General features: G+C 28.9%; 1 protein-coding gene across 1 annotated transcript; it reads right to left on the minus strand.

The window, feature by feature from the left end:
* Positions 1-11,045: 11,045 nt before the first annotated feature.
* Positions 11,046-15,021, minus strand: LOC129972253 (protein HEXIM2-like). The gene is made up of 3 exons (XM_056086318.1): positions 13,719-15,021; positions 12,842-12,932; positions 11,046-11,660 (listed from the first exon to the last, which is right to left on the minus strand). The coding sequence occupies exon 1, from the start codon at positions 14,909-14,911 to the stop codon at positions 14,162-14,164; it is 750 nt and encodes a 249-aa protein (XP_055942293.1). The 5' UTR covers positions 14,912-15,021; the 3' UTR covers positions 11,046-11,660; positions 12,842-12,932; positions 13,719-14,161.
* Between the last annotated feature and the right edge of the window lie 419 nt (positions 15,022-15,440).

The raw sequence follows: 15,440 nt of genomic DNA on the forward strand, positions 1-15,440 counted from the left end.
TTCTTTGTATTTTGATATCTGGCAGAATGAATTATTTAGCTTGCCACCGAATTGAAACTCTTTGGTATACAGTACTCCACCTTTCTGCTGCCTTCCACTGAGGGTCAAAGTTCCGGAATTTTACTTTCTATCAGAAACAAGAAGCTAACAGATCTTCTGCAGCTTCTCTAAGCCCTTCGTTTACTGTTGAGGGAAGAAGGAACGTTTTCCAAAGGAAGAAGAATCAGAGAGTGCTTGTAATTGAGAGTTCATCAAGTCGTCGCAACAAAAGAAATGCTGTACTGATGGGTTGCAGAGTCTGATTTTGACATTAAAGAATGCCCTTTAATTGAAATCGTACTGAATTGCTGTGTACATCATTTAAATAAAATGTTTATCTTAAACCATGCCGTCTCCATCTGATCTCCTTTTAAGACATGTTCATGTCGAAACTATAAATCGTGTAAAATGAATCTGATTCAAACTTAATTTATTTGAAATATTTTGAACAATCATGTAAGTCAACGTTAAATAATCTTGTATATTTCAGGAATTGATTAATACTATCTACCTAATGTTAAGTAAATTTTAAAACTTTCTATGAATGCCTCCTACTGGTTTCGGAGGATGTGCCATATTTAAAAGACGATCTGTATTATGTTGTAGAAGGATAATATATCAACAATTGTACTGAAATAAAAGAGGGCATGAAGCACGATTTCTAATCTGCTAAAATGAATCCGTCACATTCACTAGAATCTTTCGTTGAAAAGGAACCAGCTGGGGAAATTAAGCTGCATGGCATTCAAATGACAGTATTTAATAATCAACATAAAAATTGATGCTTTTTCCGTGACCTATTTAATTCAATGATTCATCAAAACAAAATGGTAACTAACGAACAAAAGCAGTATTACTTAAAATTTCAAGTTTCTGATGAAGCCGAAAGAGTAATCAAACATTTCGATGTAGTAGAAACTAACTGCACTAATATTTTGGATACTTTAGGAGATTTAAAAATTCTAGAGTATTGACAAATATGCAAATGAAACTTTTATTTTCCCTCTATTTCTCTAGATAATACTGTTGGTCTTAAAAATTAACTAGGTATAATGATAGAATGCATTTCTGCTCTTCCAAATTTAATAATTGAAACTGAAAATCTTAATCAGATTTGTATATTACATATAGATTGATGCAAGAAACCATGCGATTGAGGAAACAAAACGTTTAAAGAAATCGGGGATCTTAAAATCCTTCTTAAAAGGGCAGAATTCAGGAAATTTATAACACGATATGTAAGTTTATTCTTTTAAAATCAAATTGCCAAGTGGCAAAATGAAGTTGCAAGTTCTGTTCCGTTGAAGAGTTGGTAAATAAAATCCCTATTTTGTCAAATATTTTCAGAAAGACTCAAAATAGGTAAAATCAGAATGTATGCTTCATTTGCATCGAATTAGAATTAATAGACTTAATCATACGAGTCGATTTATATTCTTTTATTTTGATTTTATTTCTATTTATTTTATTTTTGACTGAAAGTTTGACGAAAGCAAGGAATACTCCCAATTTCCTAAACCAAAGAATTTGATGGATCCGTTAGAATTAAAACCAAAGTTCAATTCAAACCCTGAGAAAAGGTCAATAGAAATAATCATGATTGCATACTTTTACATATATTCATGCTCAATTAGATTTATTTTGGGAAACGGAAAAAACTCTGCTCATAACATACGTATGATGAAAAAAGATTAAATTTCAATAATCGATTCACATTTCAATTACTTTTCAAAGAAAACGTCCTAGATTTTTGAGATTCTCTTGTCACATTTCCATGATTCGATTCAAAAGGATAATATTCAAATTATCTAGCTGAAAACCTAACTTTGAATCACATGCACGGGTTAAATACTGATGATCCAATCATCCAGTTTACAAAATAGAAAATTCAACAACAAAACTTAGTTCAAAAAATTACAACCGGTATGTTGCTTAGTGATAAGTTACTTATCAGCCTAAATTTACAAGCAACCCTTTTTGCTATTTTACAAAGACAGTGTATATTGCAATCATCATATGTCTCGGATATCGATAAAATGTTGATTCGAAATACGAAAATCAAATACGTAAACGAATATAAATACGTATCAACGAATTCCAAACTGATTACCAAGGAATAAATTGTCGAAATTCAATGAAAATTTTTATCGAATAATTTCAAATAGCTTACAATAACGTTCAGCATGGGAAGCTTTGTATGTATTTCTAGCTATTCGTACTTTGAAATAATTCGCAGATGACGAAAAAAAAAAAAAAAAAAAGATTTCCAATAGGAGTTTGTATAGTCCAAAATGAGTTACATCGATAATTTAATGCCTGAAATAATCGAGAAAGCAATAAAAAAATATATGAATGTATTTAAAGTCATGAGATTCGCTTTGGGAAAAAGGGTTTATAACATGATCGAAAAAGATATTTTCGAAAGTAATCGAGAAAAGAGCAAAGTAAAAATAATGGATTTCAATTTTGAAGTCGAGACATTAATAATATGTAGGATTCAAAATGGCAATAAACTGTTACAATATGAAATTCGAACTAACAAGAAAAAACTCAACGGAACGAACCATTTTATTTCATAATAGTCGATTTGGCGATCAGCTGATTCACCGAGATATTAGTTATATTTAATTTCATTTGAAGTGTTTAGATCATATTCATGATACATTGAAATTATAGATATTATTAAGATATATTACTTTGTTTTGCATACAATCCATGCATTATGCACATGAAACCATCTTAGACCAGTTCCATCACATAATGGCATTATTTCAAATGTAAATATGTGATTGATCTACGTTATAAACTTCACTTTTATTCCGTTTCGTAAACTTTACAGATATTTAAAAGAATTCTCTTTCATTAGCTTTCAACAATGGAAGAACGTTAGGCGATTAAAAATTGTTGAAAAATGAAAAGAGTTGGAAATTAGAGAAAATATAACTTTAAAAATTTGCCAAAATTCAAGGAACATTCACGCGACTAATAAATGGTATCATTTAAAAGACAATTTTTGAAACGGTATTAAATTTATTTTTAGCAATAATATTTTCTGACGTAATTGCAGAAAAACGCAATAATTTAATTAAATAAAATTAATTTTAAATAATTAAAATTTTACAATAATTGATCATAGGTTCATATTCCTTTCTTCAAGATATATAAGTGCTGAATTTAATACTCTAGATAACACCTTCTGGCCTATAGATCGTCAACACATACACAGATTCATTCATGCTTATTAGTAGTAAAGATTAATAGACTACATGATACACTAGGTTGGATCTCCCCGATTGACCACGTTGCCCTCTTACAGATGCTCCTAAAGATTACACTGCATTAGCACCAATGCGCTTTCTGGTGGGCAGCGTTCTCACATTTCTCTATGATTCCTGTCTACTGGATCTTGCTGAAAATCGCATAAATCATTGGAAGAAACTGCAACACATTTTCAAGCATTTCTGGAACCGGTGACACTAAGAATGCTGTAATCAACCAAAATCTAAACACAAATGGCGTAGAATAAAACCCAACATACTCTAAACTCGGAATTGTATGGAAAGAAATTTCGAGCGGAAAAACTCAAATTTTCCGTTCCTTGATTTTTTATCGTCACCAAAGCAGGTTTAAATAAATCAGCAGAGGACACTTGTGTGAATGCATCCCAAGAATATTAGAAACATCTGTGGGAGGGTAAGTAATCTCATTAGTACGAGAAAGAAGAAATTTTAGTAAATCCCATTTGCAGATTTTTTTTCTTTGATAACAATTTGCTGGAAGTAAAGAATGTAATTGAAGATAGAAAGCGGATCTAAGAGTCCTTCTGTCTACGTCAACGAATGCGACAAATATTATCACTGGCAAGCTCTAAGATTTCCAGTTGACGGGTGCCTGGGACAAATGTTTAACGGACACGTCGTGCTTCATTCCAATGCGGTCTGTGAAAATTTTGTAGACTGTGGGAGCTTTCTTGGGATGGTGTTATTAGCATCGAATATAATGCAAACAAGAACATTTTGCTATTGTGATGTCGGGAGTACAGATCTAGAATCGGTGATTTCTACTAATTGCATGAAAGGAATCCGGTCTTCCAGCTGGAATAGAGAAGTCGTATCGCCTCTATCAGCATGAGAGACAATCAAAGAAAAGAGACAATTATTATGAAGATCACTTCCAAATGTAAAGGTCAGCAAACTCAGGGGAGCAAATATCTAAATCAAGACTGTGGAAGGTTCGTGTGGGTTCTGAAAGTACGTTTTTTCATCACTATTCAGCAGACAGAGACAGTTACAAGCCGTTCAATCTGCCGCTCAATAGTATTTGCACTCTCCAAAAATTATTTGTACTGAAATCACCAGTTATCAAAAAAAAAAAAAGTGTGGGAAACAGACTGCAGAAAGTGACTTTGTAACCGCTACAACTTGTAAGAAACTACTCTAAGCGGTGTACTGAGGAATAGATTAGAATTAAAATGGAAAACACTTCCTGGATTATTTGTTCCTGTGGCTGCATCATTGCGGATAATATTATACCCACGAATTTTGAAAGAAACATAATGGATTCAAGAACGATTCTTGAAGTGCAAGACAAAAAGGATGAAACTAGTTAATAATACACTTGATGTCAATAATTTTGGATCTTAGACCCCGATAGTTCCATGAAACGAAGGTACTCATCAAGAAACTTTGTTAGGAAAAGAATCATTCGCGCTCGTGGCTTAAGTTATCGCAACTCATGGTAAATTCATCCTCCTCCTCAGATGGATGGATGGAAAGGTGATCAGGATTTCTTGTGCATAACCAACCATCCCGCTACGATTGAACGAAGCAGTATCGACAGAGATGATCAAAACTATTGGGCTTGCCAAACATGGACGGTAAGTCCTTGTGAATTAAGGCCTTAGACCCAAAGATTCCTTATTTCTGAGGCTGAAATTCTGTATCTTTTACACGTCTGTTTATGAACGGCCAGGTGCAAGCATCGCTATCGCATTATGCAAGTTGAGTGTCAGAGATTTTTCATAAGTAGGTTTGTGCTTCTTTCTAATGTGTTTGTAATAGGAACAATGCTAGAAGACTGATCACATTCGAAGTCAGCAATTGTGACTGAAGCATTAGATTTGGAACCTTTCGTATCGCACTGGATACCCACAGTTTTAGATGATTCTTTACAACCAAAGCATAAGTGGTTCCAAGCGCAGGTATACAAGCTCTAGCTTCAGAAAATAACACCTACTCTTTAATCTTGACAGCAACACTTTTCTGTCTTCCAGGCGGAACATGAACGAGAGAGACTTGTGCTCTCTTGAACAATTTACACACTTCTTGAATGTACATTTAGTGCTGTCATGACCAGCTACTGCACAACAGGCGCATGTTACATCCCGCGGCAATTAGCTTTTGAGTAACCGAAACACTGGCACTAGAAGCATCTTGAAGGTTTGGGAATATAGTCTTTTGGACAATTTAATGCAAACGGTCTTTATTGACGCTGGCAATTTCGGAGAATTAAATGTTAGAATTAGATGCTTCGTGTTAAGTTGTCTGTCTCGCTGGATAGCTATGCGGTAGACATGCATCACTCCTTCACTTTGCAACTTCTAAGTAATTTCCTCCAAAGGAATATTAAGTAACTCCCTAAAGGTAATAGAAAGGTGTCTCAATTAAGTTTATTATTAGATATAAAATTGATTAAAATGAAGTTATTAAAGTAAATATATTATTTATATATATATTAGTAACATTAAAACTTAAATACACAAAATTTTAAGAAACATTAAGATATTTTTCCTTTTAAAATTTGAAAGACGAATCTTGAGAAGATAACAGAATAAATACACAAGCAGTCAAGGGTGACCGGTACGTTCGTCCAGATTATTGATTTTTCTAGTCTGATAAACAAATTATTTGGAATACATTGTTTTTATTTGTTCATTTGATATGATCTAAAAATTTGATAGAATTATCATCATAAAATAAGAATTAGGTACTGATACCTGTTCTCCACAACTTGATGGTCTTAAAATATTCTCTATTATATCCAATGTATGTCTCCATTTTTTCCTCCCAGTGTTTAAATCAAATGCTGGAGAAATTTTTTTGATAGGCCTTTCAAGCCTTCACACTACTTTTGATGGCAAAAAATATTTATCCTGGAAATATGTTTCTTTTTTTTAAACTTATGAAAAGAAAAGAAAAAATTGCAAGATACTAAATCAGGTTTATAAGGAGAATGGGAAATGTATACGATGTCGATTTTTGAAAGATAATGATGAACGGAACCCATTTCACACTAACATATGTCACGGGCAGTTTTCTTGTAAGAAACATAGTGACGATACCCAATGATATATTCGGTCTTTGTTATAGGCCTTTAAATGAGATTTGATGATGCTGGTGTTACTTATAGCACTTTAAACGCCCGTTGACAGTTATCTAATTTAAGTCGTTAAGTATGAGTTATCAGATTTAAGTCGAGTGAATGTCTTGTTTTTTTCAGTAGCGCCAATTAGGGTTAAGAGCTACTTCATACGTCACATTCGCTAGCACAATCCATTTTTACAGGGGGGGGGGGCACATTCACACACCTCACAGACAGAACACAGAAGAAAAGCAACAACCGGGACGCCCAGATCACGGGGAAGACGCGCTACCCCTATAACAGGACGCCGGCGTTTGATGACATTCTTTCATTGTTGATGTTTACTTCTGTTAAAGTTAGAGTCCACCTTCTTTTAAAATTCATAATATTCTATCCTTATAAAATTTAAACTTTTTCCAGATATACTAAAATTTTAAACATTTTCTAGCTGTGGTCTATGTGATACTATAATGAAAATCCAATGTGCTTATTGTGTATCACATCCATTTTTGGCATAGGCGGCAATGGAACAGCAAAATGCCAAGACAACAGCAGTGACACCATAATCATGAACCATCTATTCTCCACTTATTCTATTATACCTGATAGATTAAATTATTCCTTTTTTTTTAATTAACCTTTGAAAATGATGAAAATTCTTTATTGAACAGCTGTCATCAGATTTGAAAATTAGAGATAAAAGAATTATATTTAATTTTTCTAGGAGAAACAATTCGATTTTAATTAAATGCTTCCATCATTTTTTTATTTCTAATTACAAACGATTTTCAATTAATAGTTTATGAAAGACTTGGATTCCCAAAATATTAAAAACAAACCGATTTTATAAGACGATATTAAAAGATGAAGTATGATTTAATATTCAGACAAAGAAATTAGAAACCAAGTTAAAAATTCAAGTTTATTAGTGAAGTAGAATGAATATACAGACATGCAAACAATTAATACAGACTAATATTAATGATAACAAATGAATATGAAATAACCACAAATGCTTTTTTTTTATATTCACAGAAATATATTTATGAAAATTCCAACATCAGCAAATATTTTGTTTCAAAGATATTGATATTAATCCATAAATAAGATACTGGGAAAAAATTTAAGCCTGAACAGTTTAAGATATAATTTCAAAAATATCCCACATTAATTCTGACAACCATGAAAATTTAAAATTTTAATGACAGAATGATCCTGTACTGAACATATCAGAACAGTTCTCCTTCATAATCCTGTAATTCAAAATATCGGATTCAAAATTTCACTTTAAAACCAGTTATCAAACATAAGAACAAGAATGTAAATACCACATTAAAGTTAAATCAATATTTTTTTTATTAATTTTAAAATATTTTTTTTTTTGTGAACCATGAATTAACATTATAATTTTGATGATTTTAAAATATATTTGGGGTCACCAAGAAAATCTTTAGATGGGATAGCAAAATATGTTTCCTCTTTTCGCCAATGCCGTTTGCAAACATTTCAGAAACGTCATTCTAAATTACTCAATTTAATGGAGAAACACTTTTGTAATTTAAAATTTAACTAACTACTCTTCCAATAGTGATTATAGATAACCAGCCTTGATATTTATATTTCATTTTAACATAATTCCACATTGTAAAATATACCCTTAAGATTAATTCAAAGCTTTATCATTTTAACTGAAGTGAACACTGATATTAATAAAAACTTACTAATTTCATATTTCAAGTCACAATAAAATCAATACAATGCTATTCTTTAAAATGTCTTCATTTTATATTTTAAATATTTCAGAATATTATTTATTAAATACAGGAAAAGTAATGCACATTAGGAATTTTAATTTCTTCCAGAAATGGAAGCTGGATGCTCAAACAAATTTACTAAAGACCCTTTTATATATATATAAACGTTATTACGCAATGGAAACCAAGAAGGGAATTTAGAAATTTTTATATATTTACCCTTTAAAAAAATTATGCTGCAGAAAATGATGGGAAAACAAAAATATAATAAATAAAAATATATAAGAAGATATGTATAAAAATGAAATAAATAAATTTTATGACAATATACTGGATTATCATATTGACTTGGATAGGTGAAACAAAAAATACAGAATTAATACATCTGTTACATAGAATGTACAAGAACGAATATACATAGAATATACAAGAATACATTTACAAATATTAGAAATAACACGGAGTAAAATAATGTAATATTATATATGAAAAAAATAGGATGATCTCATAGCAGCATTCTTATATACAGTTTTAAGATACTTATAATTAAATAAGAAAATACATAATATTAGTTTTAAATATATTCATTAATTTTTTTTTCATAAATATAGAGTACATTCATATATTTTACCATTAATAAACATATTTTCAAATTAACACTTCAGAAATCTATTCATTTGAAAAAATTTTACATTATTACTTTAGCAGAATAAATTTCACTAAAATTTGAAATAGATCAAAAATCATTTAGGTAGAGTTTTAGTAAGGTAAGTTTAAGGTAGTTAGGTAAGTTTTTTTAAATTTCTTACAGAAACATCAAATAGTCAGTTCAAACTGAAGATAAGCAAAATTAAAGAAGCACGTTCATTGTTCCTAACCAGTAAAAATATCCTGGCTACACCAGAAACCTATTTCACAATCTATTTTAATCATCTAAACCTTGGAACCAACTTTTCTACATTTCTCATATTCATTTCAAAAAACAGATAACTTGCATTTATATGTATACATTCTTAAACACATGAAAAAGGATTCTTAAGATTTCAGTTATACGATTCATTAAAAGGTAAAGAAAGGTTCAGTTCATTCACTTTAAAATTTAATTTTTAAAACCTCAAAGCTATATGATCCAAATAATTGTGCGCTTGGAATGTTAAATTCAAAAATAACTGCACAAACATCAATATTCTTATTTACACAAGAAATCCAAAATGATCAAGCCATGTAATATCATAGCAAAACTGTTTTGAATTGCATGAATGATGACATAGAAGTTACCTTTAGTAATTCATACTTAAAAGAATTTTAATAATAACAGTGTTCCTATTAAATATATATCTGATTACTCCTGTATAATTAATATGTTAATTGTTGATGCTCTAGGCAATATTATATTGCAATATCAGTCAAAAGAAAATAAAAATTTTTGGAGAATAGCAAGAGAAATTAAAAATATGTAATAAATGAACTGGAAACCAATAACAGTAATGAGCATACCAAAACCTATTCATTTCTTTAGAAAACAAATTTTCACACTAATAAAATATAATAGATCAATATGTTTCATAAACAATTGTAATTTCAGTTTTTAGAAACATTTAATATCCCTAAAAATTTAAATTATCTTGAGAATACAGTATAATATAAAAGTATTGTTTAAAAACTAAACAGTTTTTATACATTCAAGATATAGTGGCAATCATATTTTCTGCACTATATAATAAAATATATTAACTGCATAAATTTAAAACAATAACAGATGACAAAATAATCCTTTATCGAATAGCTTTAAAATAACTTAAGTAAATATTGCCTTGTTTCTTGAATTGCTATTGATTATTAATAGTCTAAATTTATATTATTTGATAAATAAAATAACAACACAAATCAAACTATAAAGTAGATATATTATTTCTAAAAAAATTATTACAATAAAAGGATTAAAGCTACTACCAAACATGTTAACTGTTTAAGCTTTAAATATGTTAAATGTTTTTAAAAAGTACTTTACATGTTTGATTGAAAAAAGCACTTTAATTTTTATATAAGGATTAGAACAAAATTTAAGGGGGGAGGGGGGGGATCCACAGGGAAAATTTTTAGGATAAAGATTTAATTACAGATAAAATAAGACTAAGAGCTAACAATTTAGAGTTTAATATTATTAGATCAGATTAAACAACTGTTTGTTTAATATGCTCTTCATTTCAAAAATAGAATTTCTCCACAGATAAGTTACAGTTAACATTACAAGATGCACATTGTACCATGGAAGATAAAAAATATTTACATACATACTGCAAATATGACTAAATTTAAAGAAGGAAAATAAATCAGACAAACATATGACTAGGTTTAAAGAAGCAAAAACAAATATATGTGACTAGCTTTATGCAAGAGAGACTAAGTAAATAAAAATGACTAGTTCTAAAGATAAGGTCAGAGATTCAAACCAAAGCAATATCATTAAAAGAGGAAGTTCATAATGCAGAGAATATTTTCAATAGGAAGAAATAATTATTAGTATGGGCTTTTATATATTGGAAACATGTTATTTTGCCTTAAAAAAAAACATTTGAAAGTTAATGTTAACTGCATTTCTAGACCAAATAATGCTACTATTCCAACTTACAAACTAATAATGAAATACAAATGTGTCTGATGAAAAAATCATTTAAATCAATATGCCCTTCCTTCTAATAAAACTAAATAAATTCTATTTGAATGAAAACAGAGAAGACAAGTAAATTGTTTTAAAATTTCATATTATACTATTATCTTAAATATTTCCAGAAACAAGTCTCAAATAAAGTTAAGAGTTTTTAATTAGCATTCTCTAATAAGAATATATGTAACAATGTATTAAATATAGCAATATAATATACAGCTAATGTAAATTTGTTCATTATTAATATTGGTATTATATTTAAAGAAAGTGTTAAAAAAACTATTTTTGTACATAATTAATTGAAGTAAAAGCTTTTATTATCTTATTAAAATTTTCCCTTCCACATAAAAAATGAGGGCATTTCATTTAGTTACTGTAAGAAATGAAAAAAAGCGAAATAAAAATTTTAATCTTTACGTGTCTAAAATATAGTAATAAATTTTACTGTACATGGATATAATGCGAGAAATAAGACTACAAATGGTACATGCTTCAAAACTTGCAATCTTAGAAGTAATATGCAATTTAAAAGTTATATATCAATTGAAAAAAACATGCACAATAGAACACTTGATATGTTTATTTGCAATGATCAATAAAGGTAATTATTTAAAAATTTCTCACAAAAACAAGCTATCTGTATTTACTTAATATATAAGATATCCTTCTGTTTCTTAGATTACTATTTATATACTCATTAATTTTTTCATACAGCTTAAATACAGCACAACAAACTTCTATTTATATTATTCAATAGCTAGAACTTAAATCAGGATATTTTACAGCTGCAACCTCAATTTATGTCATTAAAATTTGACAGCATCTCCAAGATTATAAACCTAATAAAGAAACAAAAATAATTCAAAAACCATTAACTAATCAGAAATTCAATAAAAATTTAGAGCATTTTAATAAGAGATTGATTAATTTTTGTTACCAAAATATTGAAGACCTTAAAAAAACTCCTAAATCTTAATATCTTTCATCAGTTTTAGATATACTTTCCTACATATTTCATGCTTTTTTTTTTTAAATCTGTTTGAAAGCATCCGATATTCGACATAAATTACAGTCTTCAAACAATTTCTTATTAATTCAACAACAAAATTGCAAGATTAACTTTATAGGTAAGTAAACTGTCTTCTTTCCACTCTTCAAGTTTAAAACAAAATATGACAATATGCATTTACTTGTTAATAATTTTAAGTGTTCTTATAATTAATAATTTTATTATTGGATAAACTGTGCTTTTTAATATATAATCATATCTTCATTTACATTTAGTTTGGAAATAATATTTTTAAATTTAAAAATACACTATTCTGATTGCAAATAAAAAGGAAGCATGTATAATAAAATCGTAAAGAAAAGTAATGAATGAGCCCATTTCACTCCAATATCCCTCCCTCCTAACAATTAATGGAAAATTTAAATCTAGTTTAACTATTTTATTTATATATGATAAAAATAACATTTTTCAAAAATGAATTCATTTCTAAAAATTGTAAAAATATTTATTTCACTACACAATAGGATAATGTTTAATTATTGACAACAAAATAATACACATACATAATCATACAAAAGAATAGCCACATTTATCTTACAGCCATTGATATCTTATATAATAATATATTAATTTTCATAATCATTTTTTCCTGTGATCTTTGTCATTAAGTCTTAAATTTTTCATGACATTTTTTTTTTTTTATTTAATACAAATTTTCATTTAATATTGGATTAGGAGAATGGTCCAGCTACATATAACTGAGAAAATGCAAGACATTTTGAATGCTTTAATTGTACTCTATCTCTTAACTAATTTCATCGTAATATACTTTCTGAACATGCAAGAAAAATTAAATCTGATAAGAACATTTCATACAAAATAGAATAAATTAATGGAAAAAATAGTCTCCATCACCAAAATTTTAACTCGCTAATATAACAAAATACAGAGAATAACTGGTTAACTAATTGAATGTTTACAAATTAAAGTCATTCACCAGATTATACTCACCCAAATGGTGATGGTATATTGAATGTGATATGATCTGTACCTCAATACAAGAAGGTCTTGGATGATTGGAAGAACTGTACAAAGCTATACTCTATACAAGAAAAATGCATAAATAAGTTCAAAAAGAATTTTTTAAAAGCTGAATACTCTTTCTTAATCTTTTTTTTTTTTTTTGTAATAAAAACTAATAAAAAATTTCAAATGAATTCAAAATTTATACCATCTGGTAAAATACATATATCCATTATTACTAATTTGAATGCAAGAAACAGAAAAAACATTGCTAAGAAAACTAATTTATTAAATAAATTTTATTTACAATAATATTTTTTCTTTAAAATTAAAAATAAAATGTAACATTAATGTGAATTTAATTCCATCTATTCAACAGCAACCAAAATGAGCCAATCTTACAGAATAAAATATATATTATGTTTACCTGTATTGTCAAATTTCAAACACTTATAGATATTTTATCAATTTTTCACCAGCATAAACAAACATTTCTACTTATTATTTAAAAAAGAAATACAATTATCATTTTTCTCTGAAGAATAAGAATTTTTAATATATAACAATTCAAAGACTATTTTATTACATATGCCAACCAAAACTGTTTAATTATATAGTTACAATTCTTGATGTCACTTTAGGAATTATGGCAGAAAAATAAAAATTTCACTGCCCAAAAAATTTACAAAAGAAGCCTAAAAAATTTTCTATCTTCTTAAGATGTAGGAAATTTTAATGAAAATCTAATATTTAATTCAATCAAAAGATAAAAATACTCAAATATATTTAACTATTAAAAACAATTAGATTAAAAATAAGTGATTAGAAAGCATGAATTAGAATAGTTATAAAATAACAGCTTTACTTTCAACTTATATAATTCTAGTTGTACCATCAGGATAACAGTAGCATTATTTATCCAGATCTTCCAACATACATTCCCATTAGCAGATTTTCAGTTTCTCTTATTAGATTGTACTTGTACATATTCAATTTTCTCTGTTAAGAATATTCTATATATTTTTAAATGCTTCAGACTGATGGATGCCTTTTCATTCATATATTTTGAAATATGTAATTTACATATTTTAATAATTTATCTGCTTGTGAGCTATTTCCTTCAAAATATCACTTGTTTAAATATGTACGAGGCATACATATTTTGCATTTTTTTCCCTGTATCAAATTTATACATTTGTCTGTATACCATTTGACAATTATCAGTCTACACAATTGGATCTGCAATCAGAAGTACTACAGATTTTAAATAATTATGTAGATTATAAGAGAAGATGCTCAAAGGCTGTGTTACTCTGCAGTATTAATATCTGCAGATAAGTCATTTTCAATGGGCTGATCTTTCTTATTTATATCTTTTTCAACTTTGCAGGTCATGTCTTCTAACATTTTTGTAAGTCTAGCATTCATATTTGCTAATTCTTCATTGGCAGTTTCATATTTTCTCACTTCCTCCTGATAGATGCGGATTTTGGTGATTTCTTCCAGCCTCTTCTCAGCTTCCACTATTTCATCTTCCAGGTTCATAAACCACTCTATAAGTTCATCACGGGTCATTCTCTCAAATCTTTGACGTTTTTCTCTATGCCACATGACATTGAAATCATCACCTTCCGAGTTACTGCCGTCATACTCACTCAGAGAACTCGGATCTGAATTGTCAATTTCTTCCGATTTTCTTATAACTCGGTCATCAAACAGGAACTGATTTGTGTTTTGAGGCGCCAAAGAAACACCACAAGAACGTAAAAATTGGCGCTTTCGAAAATTTCTCTTTGCATTACGCTCGTCCACCTTCTGTCGTTCAGCAAAAGACAGTCTGTGGTAAGGTTTATATTTCCGCTTCTGGTTTCTGCCTGCTCGGTGTTTTTTCGTTCCAGATTTGCGTCTTCCTTTTTTACGTTTCAGTCCGTTAGCTGCATTTGTACGCGTTTCGATGGCAGAGGAATCATGATGAGAAGGTATTTCTTGTTTTTTCACAGCTGCTTCTTCTACATTTAACGGTGTACTACTCCCAGGCTCTGTCATTTGCTCACTCATTTGGAAAAAGATTCCACACAATTACCGCTTACAAACACTAACCCTAACTAAGCAAACTGATCGCGAACTGTCGAGAGCAATCACCTTTTATTGATAATGAAGTTTGTTATTTCATTTCAGTTCTGAAAAAAATTAAAAATATTTAGTTTGTTTCAGTTCCAACGCAATTTAAATGGAGAGGAGGGGAGGAGGGACACGCTCTTGGATATAACTTATGAACATTATTTCTAAAGAAATACACAAATTTTTTACTAACACATATTTTTGCTATTATCAATTTTAGCTATTTATTCTCAAAAATTTTATTTCAATCATATTAATAAACGTCTTTCTTTTTTCGATTTTAATTTCCATTATGTATTTTTACCCGTAAATACTGCCAACAAACAGCACAGCTATAAAATGTTCTGAAGTTGATTAGGAAATTGCAGTATAATAACTGGTACATGCTCAGAGTTGCTATTTAAAAACTATTAATAAATCAAGCCATTTCTATGGCTGGACTTTTGATAGATTACAGCCAACCTGC

The sequence above is a fragment of the Argiope bruennichi genome, chromosome 6 (assembly GCF_947563725.1).
Source record: "Argiope bruennichi chromosome 6, qqArgBrue1.1, whole genome shotgun sequence".
Classification (NCBI taxonomy): domain Eukaryota; kingdom Metazoa; phylum Arthropoda; class Arachnida; order Araneae; family Araneidae; genus Argiope; species Argiope bruennichi.

Bases quoted from the DNA above. Each gene is read 5' to 3' on its own strand.
- LOC129972253 (XM_056086318.1), bottom strand. From the start codon at position 14,911: ATGAGTGAGCAAATGACAGAGCCTGGGAGTAGTACACCGTTAAATGTA.